This window comes from Manis javanica, chromosome 4, assembly GCF_040802235.1.
Source record: "Manis javanica isolate MJ-LG chromosome 4, MJ_LKY, whole genome shotgun sequence".
In the NCBI taxonomy this organism is placed as follows: Eukaryota; Metazoa; Chordata; class Mammalia; order Pholidota; family Manidae; genus Manis; species Manis javanica.
The window spans coordinates 15,543,223-15,565,277 of NC_133159.1; the positions used below are offsets into that span (position 1 = coordinate 15,543,223).

Sequence of the window (22,055 nt, forward strand, 5' to 3'; positions counted from 1 at the left end):
GAAAACAGATTTCTCTTTAGAAGCTATGGATAAACTACCCCAACTCTGTTTTGTGCTACACTGCATATGAAACAACTTGCCAAATCACTTCCGAGTTGCTACAAATACTGGATTAAGAAAAAAGTTCCCAAGTTGTGAGCCAGATTCGTTAGGTCCACGAATTCATCATCTATGAGATATTTTCACTAACTCAAAAAGCTTAAGAAACTATGTCAATCAACAATAATGAGTCAAAGACTAGTTAAAACATCAGTTCCTTTTCTTCTGCTTAAAAATTATCAGTTAAGGGTGGTGACACTGAGATTATTGCTATCCTTAATTAGCACATAAAGATCTTTCATTAAAAATGTGGTTTCACAGGGGGAGGAGCCAAGATGGCAGCATGAGTAGGGCAGCGGAAATCACTTCCCAAAACCATATATATTTTTGAAAATACAATAAATGCAACTATTCCTAAAAGAGAGACCAGAAGATACAGTACAACAGCCAGGCTACATCTACATCTGCAAGAACTCACCACCTCACAAAGGGGGTAAGATACAAGCCAGGACCCAGTAGAACCCAAGCGCTCCCCCAACCCCAGCCCACTGGCAGGAGGAAAGGAGCCAGAGCAGGGAGGGACTGGGAGGCCAGGACTGCTAAATACCCAACCCTAGTCATCCGCACTAGGAGCGCAGACACACAGTGCACAGTGTGCTGGATATTAGGAAAACCGAACAGTAAAACATGCGAGCGGGTCCCCGCAGCCAGTGTCCCTGGGACAAAAGAAAAGCAAGTGCTTACAAGGGGCTCCACAGCTGGACAGAATAATCCCGGCACACTCAGCCCAGAAGGCTGGGAATCCCGGGGAACTTTGGGCGCCCAAAGCCCCTGGATGGGAGCGCAGCTCTGAAGCCCCTCACAGCGCAGAAGGGCCTTGAACCAAGAATACTGTATCCAGCACAATTATCATTTAAATATGAAGGAGGGATTAAACAAATCCCAAACAAGCAAAAGTTGAGGGAATTTGCCTCCCACAAACCACCTCTACAGGATATTTTAAAGGGACCGCTCTAGATGGAAGCACTCCTATGGCTAAATACATGTCAACAGAGAAAATAAAATCACACTAAAGAAAGCAGACCAACCAAATACTAACTAAAGGCAAAAAATAAAATCAACTACCCACAAAAGCAGCCAAAGGAAAGACAAAAGAGTACAGAATAAAACACCTAACATATAAAGAATGGAGGAGAAAGAATAAGAAGGGAGAGAAATAATCATCAGACTGCGTTTATAATAGCTAAATAAGCGAGTTTAAGTTAGACGGTTAAATAGTAAAGAAGCTACTCTTGAAACTTCGGTAACCACGAATCTAAAGCTTGCAATGGCAATAAGTACATATCTTTCAATACTCACCCTAAATGTAAATGGACTGAATGCACCAATCAAAAGACAGAGAGTAATAGAATGGATAAAAAAAGGAAGACCTATCTATTTGCTGCTTATAAGAGACTCACCTCAAACCAAAATACATACACAGACTAAAAGTCAAGGGATGGAAAATGATATTTCATTCAAATAGGGAGAAAAAAGCAGGTGTTGCAATACTAGTAACAGACAAAATAGACTTCAAAACAAAGAAAGTAACAAGAGATAAAGAAGGACTACATAATGATAAAGGGGTCAGTCCAACAAGAGGTATAACCATTATAAATACATATGCAGCCAATACAGGAGCACCAGCATATGTGAAACAAATACTAACAGAATTAAAGGAGGAAACAGAATGCAATGCATTTGTTCTGGGAGACTTCAACACACCACACACTCCAAAGGACAGATCCACCAGAAAGAAAATAAGTAAGGACACAGAGGCACTGAACAACACACAGGAACAGATAGATAGATCTAAAAGACATCTACAGAACTCTACACCCAAAGCAGCAGGATACACATTCTTCTCAAGTGCACATGGAACATTTTCCAGAATAGACCACATACTATGACACAAAAAGAGCCTCAGTAAATTAAAAAAGATTGAAATTCTACCAAACAACTTCTCAGACCAGAAAGGTATAAAACAAGAAATAAATTGTACAAAGAAAACAAAAAGGCTCACAAACACATGGAGGCATAACAACATGCTCCTAAATAATCAATGGATCAATGGCCAAATTAAAACAGTGATCAAGCAATATAGAGACAAATGACAACAAGACCACAAAGCCCCAACTTCTGTGGGACACAACGAAGGCAGTTCTAAGAGGAAACTGTACAGCAATCCAGGCATATTTAAAGAAGGAAGAACAATCCCAAATGAATAGTCTGAAGTCACAATTATTGAAATTGGAAAAAGAAGAACAAATGAGGCCTAAAGTCAGCAGAAGGAGGGACATAATAAAGATCAGAGAGGAAATAAATATAATTGAGAAGAACAAAACAATAGAAAAAAACAATAACACCAAGAGCTGGTTCTTTGAGAAAATAAACAAAATAGATAAGCCCCTAGCCAGACTTATCAAGAGAAAAAGAGAATCTACACACATCAATACAATCAGAAATGAGAAAGGAAAAATCACGACGGACTCCACAGAAATACAAAGAATCATTAGAGAATACTATGAGAATCTATATGATAACTAGCTGGAAAACCTAAAAGAAATGGATAACTTCCTAGAAAAATACAACCTTCCAAGACTGACCAAGGAAGAAACAGAAAATCTAAACAGACCAATTACCAGCAACAAAATTGAAGTGGTAATAAAAAAACTACCCAAGAGAAAAAGCCTCAGGACAGATGGATTTACCGTGGAATTTTAACAGACATACAGAGAAGACATAATACCCATTCTCCTTAAAGTTTTCCAAAAAATAGAAGAAGAGGGAATACTCCCAAACCCATTCTATGAAGCTAACATCACTCTAATTCCAAAACCAGGCAAAGACCCCACCAAAAAAGAAAATTACAGACCAATATCCTTGATGAACATACATGCAAAAATACTCAACAAAATATTAGCAAACTGAATTCAAAAATACATCAAGAGAATCATACACCATGATCCAGTGGGACTCATCTCAGGGATGCAAGGAGGTACAACATAGAGCAAGTACCTCAACATAATAAAGGCCATATATGATAAACCCACAGCCAACATTAAACATAACAGACAGAAGCTGAAAGCTTTTACTTTAAGATCGGGAACAAGACAGGGATGCCCACTCTCCCCACTGTTATTCAACATAGTACTGGAGGTCCTAGCCACGGCAATCAGACAAAACAAAGAAATACAATGCATCCAGATTGGTAAAGAAGAAGTCAAACTGTCACTATTCGCAGATGACATGATGTTGTACATAAAAAAAAACCTAAAGACTCCACTCTAAAACTACTAGAACTAACATCTGAATTCAGCAAAGTTGGAGGATAGAAAATTAATACACACAAATCTGTTGCTTTCCTATACACTAACAATGATCTAGGAGAAAGAGAAATCAGGAAAACAATTCCATTCACAATTGCATCAAAAAGAATAAAATACCTAGGAATAAACCTAACCAAGGAAGTGAAAGACCTATACTCTGAAAGCTACAAGACACTCGAGAGAAATTAAAGAGGACATTAGCAAATGGAAACTCAACCCATGCTCTTGGCTAAGAAGAATTAATATTGTCAAAATGGCCATCCTGCCCAAAGCAATCTACAGATTCAATGCAGTTCCTATCAAAATACCAACAGCATTCTTCAACAACTGGAACAAATAGTTTTAAAATTCATATGGAAACACCAAAGACCCCAAATAGCCAAAGCAATCCTGAGAAGGAAGAATAAAGTGGGGGCAGATCTCACTTCCTAACTTCAAGCTCTACTACAAAGCCACAGTAATCAAGACAATTTGGTACTGGCACAAGAACAGAGCCACAGACCAGTGGAACAGAATAGAGACTCCAGACATTAACCCAAACATATATGTTCAATTAATATACGAGAAAGGAGCCATGGACATACAATGGGGAAATGACAGCCTCTTCAACAACTGGTGTTGGCAAAACTGGACAGCTGCATGTAAGAGAATGAAACTGGATCATTGTCTAACCCCATACACAAAAGTAACTTCAAAATGGATCAAAGACCTGAATGTAAGTCATGAAACCATAAAACTCTTAGAAAAAAACATAGGCAAAAATCTCTTGGACATAAACATGAGCGACTTCTTCACGAACATATCTCCCCAGGCAAGGGAAACAAAAGCAGAAATGAATAAGTGGGACTATATCAAACTGAAAAGCTTCTGTACAGCAAAGGACACCACCAATAGAACAAAAAGGCATCTTGCAGTATGGGAGAATATATTCATAAATGACAGATCCGATAAAGGGTTGACATCCAAGATATATGAAGAGCTCATGCACCTCAAGAAACAAAAAGCAAATAATCCAATTAAAATTAATGGTCAGAGGAGCTGAACAGTTCTCCAAAGAAGAAATTCAGATGGCCAACAGACACACGAAAAGATGCTCCACATCGCTAGTCATCAGAGAAATGCAAATTAAAACCACAATGAGGTACCACCTCACACCAGTAAGGACCACCACCATCCAAAAGACAAACAACAACAAATGTTGGCATGGTTGTGGAGAAAGGGGAACCCTCCTACACTGCTGGTGGGAATGTAAGCTAGTTCAACCATTGTGGAAAGCAGTATGGAGGTTCCTCAAAAAGCTCAAATTGAAATACCATTTGACCCAGGAATTCCACTTCTAGGAATTTACCCTAAGAATGCAGCAGCCCAGTTTGAAAAAGACAGATGCACCCATATGTTTATCACAGCACTATTTACAATAGCCAAGAAATGGAAGCGACCTATATGTTCATCAGTAGATGAATGGTACATATACATATACACAACATGGTACATATACACAATGGAATATTATTCAGCCATAAGAAGAAAACAAATCCTACCATTTGCAACAACATGGATGGAGCTGGAGGGTATTATGCTCAGTGAAATAAGCTAGGCGGAGAGACAAGTACCAAATGATTTCACTCATCTGTGGAGTATAAGAACAAAGGAAAAAATGAAGGAACAAAACAGCAGCAGAATCACAGAACCCAAGAATGGACTAACAGTTACCAAAGGGAAAGGGAGTGGGGAGGATGGGTGGGAAGGGAGGGATAAGGGGGTGGGGAGAAAGGGAGCTTTATGATTAGCATGTATAATGTGGGGGGCGGCAAGGGGAGGGTTGTGCAACACAGAGAAGACAAGTAGTGATTCTACAGCATCTTACTATGCTTATGGACAGTGACTGTAATGGCGTTTGTGGGGGGACTTGGTGATGGGGGGAGTCTAGTAAACATAATGTTCCTCATGTAATTGTAGATTAATGATACCAAAATATAATTTAAATTTTTTAAAAATGTGGTTTCAAATTAATACTTTCATAATAACTGCTGCCTATGACCTCAAAGCAGCTCATGAGTAGACAGAGTGACTTAAATGTTTTTTAATTTTTTATTATAAAATATATGATTATTATAGAAAATAATAATTTGAGATAGTGGACAATTAAGATTTCAATATAGATTTAAATATAACTATACAAACCAAAGGCTGTCAAGGACTAATTTTAGGTTTGGAAAGAAACAAAGGGATTTCAGTCCCCAGTCTTCCTAAATGTAGCAATAATTACTTAGGCAGAGTTCAGAATTTAAATCAAAAGGATACTGGTCACATATTAAATGTCACTTTCACAACTACATAAAGCTCAGTGGGAAAGTTTGAGAAGATTTTGCTCTCTTGGCTCTTTCCTCAGCAGCTCCTTCCCCTTTTCTGTAGTTTCATCATCATCAAATCATCAGACACTGCATTGACTACCAATAACATTTGCTTGCTCTTCACTCATTCCATTATGCTTATATTTTCAGATGTTTTTTCCAGCCCTTTCACCTGCTCATCTGACTTCCACCTCCTACTTCCAAACATGTCCAGTTATCCCCATTTGTTAAATGAGTAAGACATTCCAGTCATTTCAAACCCAACATGTCCTAAACTGAATCACCTGCCTCACTCTCTCACAATGACATATAATTAAATCCTACATCTTTCTTACTCCATCAATGACAGTATCATTGCCTAGTCTCAAAGCCTGAGAGTCAGTTTTAGCTCTTTTCTTTCTTTCACCATGAATATTCAAGTCCCTTTCTTCCCTTTGATAATATTCATGGTATGATCATCCTTTCCTTTTTATTTCCCTGTAGACTAGATGTGCATCAACAAAACCTTGGAAGACCTTCAATGGACCTAGCGTATAGTCTCCATGCTTCCTGTCTTATCTCAATCCATCCAGCACAATTTTCACTTTCCTCTTATGATCAAGCATGTTAATAAGTCTTAGATATTCAAAAAGTTCCACTTGATACAACATAGAAGCACAGATTCTTTATCTAGATATCCGAAAGTTTCTATAACTGTCACATGTACTGCACATTCAGTTTTCCATTTCAGCCAAGCAGGTCTTCTGACTACCCAAACACAGCATGTACCATTTCCTAACTACTGTAAATTATTTTCCCTCAAATCTAAATGTCTTTCCCCTTATATTTACTCAGATCCTACTTCCTATTCTTTCAGTCCTCACTGATCTCTCAGGCCTCTGATCTCTTAACTCCTATTCAGAGGTCAGGTAAAGACCTTAAATTCTTTAATTGTTTAACTGGAGTACCTAAGAGGCAGAGACAACATTTCAGGTTCCTTTTTTATCTCCTTTAACAGCTAGCACTTACTGTTAGTTAATAAAAACTTATTCCTCTGGTCACTTAATAATTATTGTGTGTCTACTAAGCATCAGGCACTGTTAGCTTAATCTGTGGAATCAAAACAATGACCAGTATTTCCATTCCCTTTTCTAATTCTTTTACTCTTTTCTCAAGATTCCATTAGTTCTAACTGTCTAACCTTTTAAGATAAGAAGGGAAGAGACCAAGCCATCTAATAGCTGGAACTGTGAGATTATGGACTTCAAAAGACATGGCCTAAAATAAAAAACAAAAGCATATTAGGTAAGGCTAAATTGCAGAGAACTAGCATACTTGCTTTTGCAGCCACATTTTTTACTTATTAAGAAGGACAAACACTAGAGACTTCACATCCCAAGAGCCCAGAGAAGAAAACCCTCAGGAGCTTTGCTAAGCTGGACTTTCGTTGAAGGTTTTACAACTGCTGTGCAATATTTCTGTACTAATTATCTCTACTGTAAAACTAAAATAAGCCTCTCTGAGCTGCAAAAAAAAAAAGATTCCATTAGTTCTTTCCTTCTCCGTTGAGCATCCTAACCTTACCATTACCAGTTGTTCTTTTCCATTCATTTGAGCCTTCAGCTGAATAGCAACTAAGCTAATTTCATAAATATGATTCTGGAACACAAAAGAAAAAGGACTTTTCTCCCCATATATTCTGAAAAAAATTGGAAAGAATGACCAGTGGTATGTTTCTGAAGGTTATTTTCCCAGTTTGAGGATTCTCACAATTGCTCTTATCAGTGACACTAATTTTCACACATGGTATTGTTGTGAACAGACCAAAGTCTTCAATTTCACTAAAAGCATGGGTAGACTTACTTTCTGTACCTAGACTCTGTGTTAGATAAATATATGGTTAATTGAAGAAACTGGATTATTTTGAAAGTGCATATGAACTGTAACTTAGGATAAACAAATTTGTATTTCAATTTAGCTACTCCAAGTAAAACAATTCACCAGACCTGCTATTCAAGATTTAACACCAATAAAAAACAATACAGTTCATCCATGAATTCCACAAGAATTAACCAGAGTATATCTTTGAGCCTTAATCACATCAGTGGAATGTACTCAGACAAACTCCAAGAATGTGAAATACCTGCATCTTCTGACTAAACCAAATTATTAGGTATGAAGTAAAGACACTGGACATGCAGGTACCCATACAAACTAAACATAGGCCTTGCAAATTCAAGTCTCTAGGAGCAAAGAAGGGCAAAAAAAAAAAAAATCCAAACATTAAACCTCTACACATTTCCATCTTTTACCTACTCTGCTAACATAAAAAGGAATCCTTTTTAAATCTGACCAAGTATTAATATGAATTAAAGACATGATTCCTGGGGAACTCAGTGCTAGCCAAGCCCAAAAGTACAAAAATTAATTACACATGATATGTTGTGATAACCTGAAATCATATTGGAAACAGGTAGAAATAATGAAAATGAAAAATCGCAACAACAATCTATTTTTTGATTCTCAAATTGCTTTCACCAGGAGTCCTGATAAATAATAACATACCTGCATTGTGTTTATAATGTCAAATAAATCAAATGCATTTCCCTAGACAAAACCTGCTAATGCTATGCCTTATAAACTACATCATAAAGTTTAGAAAGCATTTTCTCTTTCATTATCTCAGTCATTATCATAAAACCTTTGAAAAAGGGAAAGGTACTGTTTTCCCCATTTTACAGATAAGAAGGCTGGAACTCAAGGAGGTTGTAGGATTTGTTCATGATCACATACCTACCTTCATGTAAGAAAAGGGACATAAGAAAAGGTACAAGATTCTACTCATCTGTAGAAAGTAAATGCAGGAAAGATAAATCATATATTAAAGAAATTGGTTACCTACAGGGGTAGGTGAGAAAGAAAGGACAAACAGGCTCTGGGTAGCAGGGATGGAAGAATTAACACTTCTTTTTGAGTATATCCTTTTTTATATAACTGACTCTTAGAACCATAGTAATGCTGCACATATCCATAAAGCAAATAATTAGAACAAAAAAATACAGGAATAAGGTTAGCAATTACCAAACTATTTTATATGTATTCTGTCATTAAGTAAGTAAATAGATTGTAGATAATAAAGCCAGGTTTATCACTGCTGGAGAAAGTAAAATAAGGAAAAGGAGAAAGTTAAAACAAACTCGGTGGAATTACAGTGGAACTGAAGCTTATCAGTATAAACTCATGGTTTTTAATGTATATACAGATAAACACAGAAATGGAGATGTATGTAAGTGGATTACTATGCATACATGTATTTCCTAGCTCTGTTGCTGAAATCAGGGCTAAAGCAGTGACATTCCAGTAACAATGAACATACCTAGGCCTGATCTTAGTTATTAACACCATTTTCCAATGAAAACAATCAGGATTTCTAAGAGAAACAGTTGATCCCAGGACTGGGGCAAGGAAAAATACAAGATGAGCCTGGAACATCTTGAGATGCAATAAAATAAAGAAATACTTATGAAAGAAAAAAAAAAAGATGATGGCTTGTTGAAGGAACACAGGAGCAAATCTGAAGGAACTTCTAACAGCCAAAACTAGAACAATTTGACCAACAAAACAAATAATGACAGTACTATATTTTATCACAGAATAAAATACATATCCATGAATCCATGATATAAATAATAGAATGAATTAATAAACAGAGAACGCTGTTCCTCACAGAATTACAAATAATAAAAATAGAAGGAAAGAGAGAACAAAAAGTCCCAATTAGACAACTTAATGTTTCATGTAAGATCCACATTGCTGAACATCAAGGGCCAAAGTCTGAAGAGAAATATTATTTGCAAAGTCTCTCAGAAGATACTTAGCAACTACAAAGAGAAAGACAGTAACTCTACAGTAGAAAGACCTACAGTCCAACTTAACCAAGTTAACTGGGTAATCACCGTATCACGAACTTCTTGATACAAGGCTCTGAGAAGGAATGCATTTGGGTATTCTTACCAAAATTCATAACCTCACTCTGATCATGAGAAAACATAAAATAAACCCAAATGAGGGAAATTCTATAAAATAACTGATAAGTAATCCTCAAACTCATCAATGCTATGACTGATAAGTAATCCTCAAACGCATCAATGCTATGAAAAGTAATGACTGAGAAACAATTACAGTAAAGGAAACTAAGGGAAAATAATAACCAAATGCAATACAGTTATTAACAGAAAAAGGACAGTGAAAAAAATTGATAAAAATTCTAAAAAGGTCTATAGTTCAACTAATACTGGATGTCCCCAAAGGAGACTATGTGAAGGGAAAACAAGCTAATGCATATTTATATACTTGAATCTTTTAATTACAATTTTTCAATGAAGATCAAGAATGAAATTACTGATTTCCAGAGAAGCATTCAGCTTTCACTGGCTTGCTTAAAATGTATCACATTCAAGTACACTCACCCAGTCACAACATAAAAAGTATTAAGCTGAGGTCAAGTACTCTGCCATCTGCTTGTGAAATAGCAGTTACCTCAGGAAGCTGGACTGGTTCCAAATTCTAATATTTCTGAAAAAGATCAAGAATGTAATATTGAAAGTATGAGCTGAATATATTAGCCTCAAAGACTCAACAATATTAATCAAGTACTTGATGCCATTAAAATTCTACATAGGTTAATTAAGACCCACTTCTTTTGCATATTAGGTAAGAGCTAAGCAAAAGATATGCATAATAATTTATAAAACTTAAAAAGTAGTTATAATCTCTTTTGCATTTTTTTTATTAAGGTATCATTGATATACACTCTTATGAAGATTTCACATGAAAAACATTGTGGTTACTACATTCACCCATATTATCATGTCCCCCGCATACCCCATTGAAGTCACTGTCCATCAGCATAGTAAGATGCTACAGAGTCACTACTTGTCTTCTCTGGGCTACACTGTCTTTCTCATGACTCCCTCTATACCACGTGTACCAATCATAATATCCCTCAATTCCCTTCTCCCTCCCCTTTGGTAACCACTAATGCCTTCTTGGAGTCTGTTAGTCTGCTGCTGTTGTGTTCGTTCAGTTTTGCTGCATTGTTATACTCCACAAAGGAGGGAAATCATTTGGTACTTGTCTTTCTCCGCCTGGCTTATTTCACCGAGCATAATATCCTCTAGCTCCATGTTGTTGCAAATGGTAGGATTTATTTTCTTCTTATGACTGAATAATATTCCATTGTGTGTATGTACCACATCTTCTTTATCCATTCATCTACTGATGGACACTTAGGTTGCTTCCATTTCTTGGCTATTGTAAATAGTGCCGTGATAAACATAGGGGTGCACATGTCTTTTACAAACTAGGCTCCTGCATTCTTAGGGTAAACTCCTAGAAGTGGAATTCCTGGGTCAAATGGTATTTCTATTTTTAGTTTTTTAGGAACAGGCCATACTGCTTTCACAATGGTTGAACTAATTTACATTCCCACCAGCAGTGTAGGAGGGTTCCCCTTTCTCCACATCCTTGCCAGCATTTGTTGTTTGTCTTTTGGATGTTGGCCATCCTAACTGGTGTGAGGTGATATCTCATTGTGGCTTTAATTTGCATTTCTCTGATGATTAGTGTGGTGGAGCATATTCTGATGTGCCTGTTGGCCATCTCTGAATTACTTCTTTAGACAAGTGTCTGTTCAGCTCCTCTGCCCATTTTTTAATCGGATTATTTGCTTTTTGGTTGTTGAGGCACGAAAGTAGTTATAATATTAAAAAAACAGCAACTCCATTCCCACACAGTAACATTCAAGTCACTGGAGAGATTTCTTTTGTGTGTGGGAAATCACTGTCCTCTGCTGTTTTTATTAGACCTGAAAGGTTACAGAAAGTTTCTAATATAGTCCTTTCCTAAATATCAAGAAGAATCCTATTAGAGGTTAGTAGTATTTCATGAGTTTGTTTCTTCATGTAATGTACATTAGAATAAGTCTTAGGGTATAACCTAATTAATAAATAATCAAACCTAACTTGAAAATTATATAAATGCTTTAGGTGGAACTAACATTCTATGTGAAATACAATAACCCAAGAATTTTTAATTTACCAATTTCAATTCCTTATAGGGCAGCAAAAGTCAAATGCACATACTTTATTTTTTACAAAGCTATCACGGCCTAACAGGAATTTACCTTAATAACAGAAAGACAAAATCTCTTTTGAGTAGTTCTCATGTTTTCTAGTCATTACATAAAAGGTGGAAATGGTCAAAGATCATCTATTCAATAGGCCATATTTTTTAAACAGCACACCTCACCAAATGTCAAGCATTTAAGGGTTTATAAAACCTTACATGTAGTTCTCTGATGCAATTCTTACTTTCCTAATTTTTCCTGTTCCTTATTTCAACTTACACATTAAACAAACAAATCTTCAAAAGTACTGTTTTTATCATACCTTCTCAACAGATTAAAAAAACAAAAGAAATGCAACTGATTTTTAACAAGGTGCCAAGACAATTCAATTAGGAAAGAACTATCTCTTCAACAAATGATACAAAACACGTAGATATCCACATGCAAAAGAATAAATGTGAACTACTTCATTTCATACAAAAAAACTAAGTCAAAATGGATCAAAGACCTAGATATTAAGAGCTAGAATTTTTAAACTTTTAGAAGAAAAAAAAAAAAGCAAACCTTTGTGGCCTTGGGTTAGGTACAGCCTTCTTAGACACAACACAGAAGCACAAGTGGCAAAAGAAAATAAATTTGACTTCATCAAAATTAAACTTTTCTGCTTCAAAGGACTATCAATACAAAGACAACCCATTGAATGGGAAAAAATATTTGCAAATGTTACGTCTGATAAGGGACTTGTATCCAGAATATATATATATATAAAGAATTCTTACAAACTCTACAATAAAATGACAAACCAATTAAAAACTGGGCAAAGGATCTGAACAGACATTTCTCCAAAGACAAATGGCTAATAAGCACACAAAAAGATGCTCAACATTAGCCTCAAGGAAAAGCAAAGCAAAACTACAATGAGATACTACTTCATCCCACTGTGACAACCTATAATCAAGATAATGACAAGTATTAGAACCCACATACTTTGCTGGTAGGAATATAAAATGATGCACTTTGAAAAATAGTATTTCCTTTAAATGTTGAACATGGAGTTACCTCATAAAATCCAACTCCTAGACATATACCCAAGAGAAATGAAAATACATCCACAAAAAATGTTCATAGCGTAATTATTCTTAATAGTAAAAAGGCTGAAACCCAAATATCCATAAACTGATAAAGAAAATGTGAACTTGGAATATTATTCAACAATTACATAAAAAAGTTAGACATAGGAATAGAGGCAAGCATCTAGTATACATTATTGAGTCACTATGTTGTACATCTCAAACCAACATAATACTGTTTATCAACTTTATTGCAATAAAAAATCTTTTTAAAATTAAAACTTCAACTCAGCTACCACATTTTTTAAAAGTTACAAAGAAATACTGAAACATGCTATAACATAGATGAACCTTGAAAACATTATGCCAAGTGAAAGAAACCAGCCATAAAAGACCACATACTATGCTTGTTCCTTTATATGAAATGTCCAGAATAGGCTAATCTATAGACACAGAATGTAGATTAGTATTTGACTATGATAGAGAGAATTGGGAGGAGGAAATGGGGAGTCTAATGGGTTTCTTTGGGGATGAAAATGTTCTAAATTGATTGTGGTGATGGCTGTACAATTCTGTAAATATACTTAAAACTGAATTGTACACTCTAAATGGGTGGCTTGCATGGTATGCAAATTATCTCTAAAGATGTTTAAAAATAATGGTTTCACACAAGCGAAATCTAACCTCTTCTATGTACTTTCACAGCCCTCTAGAATCTGGATCCATTATCTCACATTCTACCACAAGAATCCTCCACTCCAAGCACACTGATCAGGAGCCTTACAACCCAGCATACACCATGCTTACTTCACAGCACAATCTCTGGTCATGCTAAGCACTCACTCAGTACAATCCACTCCCCTCTGTCCATCCAAATCCTAACTATAGTCTTAAACTTTCAATTCTTTTTAACTTACCTTTTAGTTCTGTCTATTATATGCTATTTTCTAGGGCCAGGAAAGAGCAAAAGTCATCTCATTCACCCTTTCTTCCTTACATTCTCCCATTCTAGTTTCAAGGTTCAGTCCTTTCCATTCTCAGTGTAAAAATACTGTACTCTGGCTCAAAACTGGCTGGACTTTCTTTTGTCACCTAGTTTTCCCTTCTTTGTCATTCCAAAATTCTGTTTGTCCCATATTTCAATCCTGTTTCCCTAACCACACATGAATCCCTTAAGATCTTGTCCTCCTTCCTTCAACCACTCCATATAATACCAACATTTCCTGAAAACGAATTAAAGGAATCAAGGAGATATAACACATGTACACAATTCATAATGAATAAATACCACCCCAGCCACCAGTCTTTTTTTTTTTAGTATGCTTAAAAATATGAAGATGGATTCAAAATGATAATTTTTTTAAAAATACCTAATTGCAGGGGGGAACCTGTCAAGTTAAGGGGAATTTTAATGTTGTAAATAATGAAAAGCATGATAGGCATGGTAACTCAAAAACATTTGACTTATTGATAAAGGCTTGAGGTTTTCTCTTTCTAATGGGCAGTCATAACTTCTGAACTACAAGCCAAAGGCAAAATAGTAACCTCAAGAAAACCCTTCCAAAGAAACAAAAATAGTTCATTTCAAATTGACGAAGAATAAACTATTCAAAAAGTAGTTCTGTTGGCAGATAGTTAAGTAACAAAATAAGCAAGACACAAAACGGTACATGTAATTTGACCTTAAGTAGTGTTAGAAAAAAGGGCAGAGTTCAAATCCATTAAAATTAAGTACATAAAAAAAAAGAACAGAAAAGAAATACACCAAATGGTTAATGGTGGTTATCTTTACATACTAAGATTCCTGATTTGATTATGTGTTACTCTTACAATACTAAAATTAATTTAATATTAACATTTGACTATAAATTTTTTCCTTTTTGGCCTTTATACGAAGCCTAATCCTCAGAATCTATACTTCAAATGAAATAGCCATTCTAGATAGCTTTGTCAACTGGGTCAGTGCTATTCCACCTCAAAGGGAATTATGGAACTATTTTCAATTCAATTACACATCAGTACAAAACTATTTTAGGGAAGCCTTGAATGCTGAAAGTGTGTTGTGATACCCTCTGTATTAGCCCTATAACTTATCTTAAAACTGATTTCCAGGCTCTAAGTTAACTAACATTTCATTCAACAAATATTTACAGACTTCCTACTATCTTCCAAGCACTGCTGTAGGTGCTGGCAATTCAACAGTGAACAAAACCGACAAAAATCTCTGCCTTTATGGAGCTTACATTCTTTTGAAAAAATTTAATGTCTCTCATCAGTGTACACACACATTGGGCTTGGAAAAGTTCAAAACACTACTCGTTAATAAAGGTCATAAAAATTTACATATTTCAAATGTACTTAAAATATTTTCAACTACCTCCTATTTCAATTTAGGCTACAAGAGTGAAAAACTGCTGCTTGGCAGCAAGCCAAAGAACCTGTAGTTGTTTGATAATTCAGAAGTGCTTGGGATCCTACAATATTTCATCGATGTAAACCTCAGCTGCAGTTTACGTTTAGCTTGAGGTCAAACGCCTGGCAAATTATCAGGAAAACAGTTTCCTATTAACTCAAAGTATTATTACTAAAGTAAAAAGATATTGTCTCATCACAGGAATTTATTCCAGAACTTACTTTCATTCATACCTCAAAATGAACTGTTATCACCACCCAGAGCAAGCCAGCAAGCCATCTGACCATGGCAACCTTGTCTTACGGTCTCCAGCCATCCCATGACAGACTATACAATCTCTGTTACTAAAGTCGTAGAGGTATTATTTTCACACTACTTGGCTAAATCCAACATTAATAAGCCAAGAATTAGAGGCTTCCTATATGAGCAAGCTGCCTCTCCTGTGATGTATGTAAGCATCCATCTAATATCAGTTAAGTGACTACAGAAATGTGTCACTGACCATCAAAGAAACTATTAATAGGTCTCTATAAATCCTTCTCATCTACTTGTAAAAACAAAACAAACCTCAAACCATAATCTTCAGAATCATAAACCATTATATAATTCAAGAAAGTCACTTAATAATTAACTAGTCTAATCCCTTCATTTTAGAAACTAATACCCAGAGCAGTTGTGACCAGTTCATAACATTTAATTTAAACAATTAAAATGGAAGAACCAAACTCAAATTCACATTTTTTACTCCAAATTAGGTGAACTTCTCAACAGACCAATATAAATCTACTTATAAGGTTAGCAGGTACTGTTTTCAAGCTAAATCTATCAGAAGGGCAGGGGTGTATTGTAATATGAATTAGGAGGAGACCAGCAAAGGACCAAGCACTGAGATCAGATCTGGTATGTATCTTCTCATACCCTAATTCCTCAAGTTATGATGCAGAAGGTACTTGGAGTTACAGCAATTGTGTTTTGACTGATACATTCTCCAGTACCTTCTCTGGCTTCCCTGCTCCTGTTAAAAACCTGAAACATAACTGAAATTCATCTACTCGAGTTCTATGCAGCATCAACAGCAATGGAATTGGGAAAAGTCAGCTGGCAGAAGGAGAAAGCTGTGTAAACTTCAGGTAATTCTTATCCTTCCAATTTAGCTCAGATGTCAATTTCTTCTAAGACCTAATTCTTTCATCCCCTGGCTAGGCTCTTATAGCAGAGTATTCACTGTACTTGCCTCATGGTATTCTGTCCACTTACCTGTCTGGACTATGTTCTTTGAGGGCAAAGATTTTATCTTAGCGTTTCAACTCCAGACCTAGTACTAAGTCTAGCACACAGTAGGTGCTGACTAAATGTACAATGAATTTTAAAACCTACCACTTACACTGGAGCCCCAATATAATCATCTAAAATGTGGCTGTCCTATTATGATTTAAAACATGATTTTCAAACATTTTTTTAGCAGTAGACATTTTTGAAAAATATTACCAGAAACACCAATATGGAAAAGCAACACATCAGTCCTCAGGTGATTAAATTCTGTGTGTGACAGAAAATACCTCACTTTAAGACCCATAATCTTGTAACAAGTAGCAGTCACAAAGGCAAGAGCCAATGTGACTCAGGCATCTAAGTAACTTTCTTCCCTCTTTACCTCCATCTTGCATCAGTTTCCCTCCTTCCTAGAAGAGGATCTGCTCTCTAGGAGTACAGATCTATCTTTATTGGTGGTGGGGCTTAGGAGCAGAGAGACCACTGGCCACTACAAAAGCTACGGAGTTCTAGTTGCTAGTTATAATGGTAACTTGCTGGAGGCCTGGCTAACTTCTGAACAAACAGAAACACGCACTGAATCCAACGTGGCAGACCTATTTCTATAGGTGGTAAAGATTACCCACTTGTCTAGCAGTATGTGGCTAGGAGCTAATTAAAACAAGGTACAATATCAATGCATTCTAGATTTCTCCACAGAGCTCCTTTATTGTACATAGATCTTCCCATAGATATCAAATATAGGAGAGTATCCTTCCCACTCCCACGTGCAGCAGTGTGGCATGATAGAAAGCACATAGTAGAAAGGATATTCATGGGCTTTGGAGCCAGTCACACCAGTCTGAACTGCAGACCATCACTTACGAGATAGACAACCTTGGGAATGGTACTTAACTTCTCTACACTTCAGATTCCTCATCCTTAAAACATAGAACCTACTTCATTAGAATTCTTGTGAGAATTAAAATCAGGCACATATGGCTCCTAGAACAGTGAGCACTCAAAAAATGGATATCATTATTAATAATATTCAGATTTAGCTTTGGTAAAAAGGCAAAAAAGAAACCAAATGTTACTGGCTTCAGCCTTTATGTAAGATGAAACTGAAAATCAACAGAGGAAAAAAAAAAAAGGAAAATTACAATATAAAAAAAAAAAAAACCGACCCACAATGGGAATATTTGTTTTTAATATATGTCACATTATCTAAGATGAAAGAGCAGAGGACACAGGTCATTTTCAGGTCGTCACAGACCTTTACCAAATTTAGTTCCTTGAAAGAACCCACTGCACTGATTTTCTTAACCAAACTGGCTGCCCCAAAACAGTAACTAGAATCCCCAGAAGTGTCAGCAACCCTGAGAGAAATTACACCCTGAAGCCTTTCCATATAAATAGAACACCATGTATTCATAAACAGACTGCAAAACTGTTTAAGTCAGAACTATATGGGCACTTGAATTTAAATTAATTCTTTAATTATGTGAAGGGTGAGCAATTTCTATCTAAAGTACCAGGCCTTTAAATGGGGGCCCCACAACCCCATGAAAATAAATGTAAGATTTCCTGTGCATGGAGAGTCTTCCGTGCAGAGCCTGTAAGCTTTCATCAAAATGTCAAAGCTGTTTGTTACCCAGAAAAGGTTAAGAATCACTTCTAAGATGCTCAACAGAGCCTCTTGCCATCTCATACTGAGAAGATGGGGTGAGCCTATCTCAAGAAGAGTATTCTGAAGTGCCAAGCTTATAAACTATTCACACTGGATGTTATGAAAACTCTAAGCATATTTCTCTCTTGCCATTAGCACTTTTCATACCAGGGTTTGTCTTCTTTCACCCTCACCATCCCTACCCACCCTCCACCGTGTCCATCCTTTGCAGGCCCCATTCCTTGCTACTTTGCAGTCAAAGGCCTCCACCTGAAATAGTCTAAAGAGCCTGCTATGCAATACTTATGTTTATTTAAGCAGGTTCCAGTTTATATTCAAATTCATAATCACCAGTATTTCCCTTCATTTCTGATTTGTCACTTTACCACTACGTACAAAAGAAGGACACCTTATCACGCAAATTTCCTTTTAGTATTTTTACAAATTTAAAATAGTATCTCAATTTATTAGTCCAAAAATCAAACACAATAGCACCCATACAATCTGAGACACTGGACATTTAATGAAGCCATGGAAAGAACAACTCTAGCTTTGCACCCATCTCGATGCTTCGTATCAACTTTTCACACAACCAATTTCATCAAATAAATACAAATTCCCACACTTACTCAAGGAGGAAAAGCAGAATTGCTCTATTTCAATCCATTTTAACCAATTCCCTATTAACATTCATAACATTTCATCATTGGTATGTTGTAATGAAATGTGTAACCTACACTTCATTTACTATACAAGCTTTTAGATTTTAAGCAATTATAATCTTTCAGGGTGTAAAACAAAGAGAAGATAGCCAAACTGTGAAATACATCAGGAAGAAAATGTCAGCTTCAATGGCACAATGCAAAGTAAATACCTAAAGCCACATAAAACCAAGTATCCTGAAATACTACAAATAGATTTTAAAATTGTCTCCATTGGAAATTAATCTTAAATGTATGCCCTTTAACAACTGTTGCAGTATATGCTACTTTTATGTTGCAACAACTCAAAGAGTTTTTCTAAGTCCTTTCTTTGTGAAAGGCACTGAAAAAAGGCACACTTCAAACACTTAAGTCACAACTCTTGGTGTCCAAATAACGCCACCAAATTCCACAAGCACCTTCATATTCAGCAGTGTGGTCCTTAGTTATCACTTTGTACACCAAGAACACATACTATGGGCTTTTTATTTGTTTAATTGCCAAAACAGCTCCAATATGCAGGTAATGAATAATTTACTTTGCATGAAGCCATGGAAAGAGCAACTCTAGCTTTGTACCCTAGTCTCAATGCCTCTGGTATAGGAAGTATAGGAACTCTCGGCCCTAACTAAGTATGGGCAATCAAGTCCAAAAAAAAAAGACTAAAGTTAGGAATTTATATTCACAAAGCATTAAGTGAAGATATGTTTAAGAGATAAAGCAATGAACTCCACCTTGAAGTAGGAAAATCAGTCAACCTCTTCCCCACAGTAGAACTAGGGATATTGATCAAAATCAACCCGGTTTTCCGTGAGCAACACTGAAGTATCTCCAAGCATTTTCATCCGCGAACAATTCTTAATTGAACAGAATCACGCAAGATAAAAACATTATGAAATCAGCACACACATCACACTGGAATGGGAATTATCTTTACTCTGCACCACACTGCCTGGACTGAAAAAATGTGGACTAAAAAAATTTAAAGGGAAAATGACACTTGACAGAAACCAAAACGATGACCTGAAATGACTCTAGAAGGGAGGTACCTTTTCCTTCTCAAAGTAATCGATACAGACGAGAATTAAACTACAGACTGTGAAATCAATCTGTGGACCTCACAACAGTTAGTTTTTATTTGCTCAAACACCCTACTCTCTCTAGAAGTCAAACACACGATGACACCAATACAAAAACACAAGACAGCTAACATCCAATGATCATTTATTGATTTACACAAATACAACGGATTAGGGGGAGGGGTGCAATGATGAAACGGTATTCTCAGGTTGGTAATAACACCTTTCTAAATCTCCGTGGAATCCATGAATTCAACGTTTTACCTTCACCGGCTAGTTTTTGACTAAAATACCTCGTCACCAAGTCTTTTCAATCAAAGCTGTCCAAAAATTCTACAATCGAGCAAATAACATGGAATTAGACACATTCAATACCAGACTTTCCTCCAGGAGCCCTGGTACCCTATCGACAGCAGGCCTATGAAGAGTGACTTAAAGCCCTTATTCAGCATTACACAAGCCTTCCAAGAAGTGAGACTTTTGGGGGTGATGGGTAATGTCAGTTAACTTCCTCTTCCTATAAAAAGGTCAAAGACAGGGAAGCGTCCGGTGTAACATTTCCTCCTCAGATCGCGTTCCACCACAAACCACATCACAACTCCCCCAATCGCTAAAAAACATTAACCAGAAGGGGTGCTTTCTGTAAATATTCACAGTAGACTTAAAATCCTACTTACCTCAGAAAGGAGCTCAGTTTAGTTTCCAACAGGGAATTTACCAATAAAGTTTATTACGTATTAATAATAATAATTAGGGAAGCCCACCGTGCCCCGCTGCGGGGGTGGGGGGGGGGGCTGAAGGGAGATGAGGGTGTAGTCCTCACAACAGAGAAAAGCCTCCCGCCTCCCCTACAGGGCTGGTCCCAGGCACCAGCAAATTCGGCCTAATCAGGGGGGAGGGGGTTAATGCAGGAAAGGCGAGAAGGGGGAAGGGTCCCCCAGCTCTAAAAGGGAAGGACTGCAGGAGCAAGGCCGAGTGGAGCCACCATTCACAGTATTGCCGAGGGTCCCGGGTCCCCCGCAGTGCTGCTTGCCGGGCACCCCGAAAGCTCCGGCGAAGCCCGGTGCCTTCCCCGGCTGGGTTGTGGCAATAGGCAGAAGGGTCCCCGGAGGGGCCACGGCCCCCTGCTCTGCGGCGACGGGAGCCGAAGGGGCGGCAGGAAGGTGAAAAGGATACTGTTGGGGCGCCTGGGTCTGGAGGGCCCTGAGGTTCGGGTGAGGAGGGGCCGCTGCCGCTACCGCTACCGCCGCCGCCGCCGCCGCCGCCGCCGGGTGAGGAGGCGGTACCGCTGCCGCTGCCGCCGCCGCCGCCGCCGCCGCTCCGGTGCCGGGTCCGGTTCCTGCTGCAGCCGCTGAGCCTGATTTCAGAGCCGGTTTCTGCGGTAAACTCATGGCAAAGCGAAGCCACCAACCCCCCCAGAGCGGGACCGGGCGCGCCGGGGTGCAGGGGCCGGGGACAGCGTGGGGACGGGATGGGGGCAGACCCGGGGAGGCGGCGGGAGCGGGGGGCCGGGGGCAGGCTGGGAGGAGGAGGAGGAGGGGGCCGGGGCCGGTCACACACGCCCGCCGCCGCCGCCGCCGCCGCCGCCGGCAGCAGCAGCCGCCCCGCGGGCCAGCACCACCGGCTGCCGGTCTCCGTGACAACGCGACCCCGGGGGGGGGGGCCGGACCCGGCGGGGGCAGGAGGCGGAGAGACCGGACCTTTCACTGCAATATCCTCATGGGCCGGCGGCGGGGGATCTTTGTCCCCCTCCCCGGGGGAAGCGGCACCCCTCTCGGTAGCGGGGCTCAGGCGATGCCGGCGGATTTTCTTCACTCAACGAGCAGAGCATCCAACATGGCGCTGCGGCCGCCTCCAGCAGTCCGGCAGGACGGCCGCTCGGAAAACTTCGGGCCCTTTCGGAGTGCCTCGGGAGGCCGACGGTGGGAAGCCCCTTCGGCTCTTTCCGGAGACTGCGAGCGGTCGGGATTCTTCGGAAAAACTCGAGGGCGTCTTCGGCCGCCGT

General features: G+C 38.2%; 1 protein-coding gene across 12 annotated transcripts in view; it reads right to left on the bottom strand.

Moving 5' to 3' along the window:
- Positions 1-21,722, bottom strand: part of EIF4G3 (eukaryotic translation initiation factor 4 gamma 3) — a 377,936-nt gene extending 356,214 nt beyond the window's left edge. For 6 of the 12 annotated variants that reach the window (XM_036999830.2, XM_073233342.1, XM_036999827.2 and 3 more), the window contains exon 1: positions 21,227-21,720. In XM_036999830.2, coding sequence (XP_036855725.2) covers positions 21,227-21,441 — 215 coding nt within the window. In that variant the 5' untranslated portion in view covers positions 21,442-21,720. Of the gene's footprint in view, positions 1-21,226 lie in introns of all 12 variants that reach the window. The other 6 variants (XM_036999833.2, XM_036999832.2, XM_036999831.2 and 3 more) reach the window with 4 other exon arrangements.
- Between the last annotated feature and the right edge of the window lie 333 nt (positions 21,723-22,055).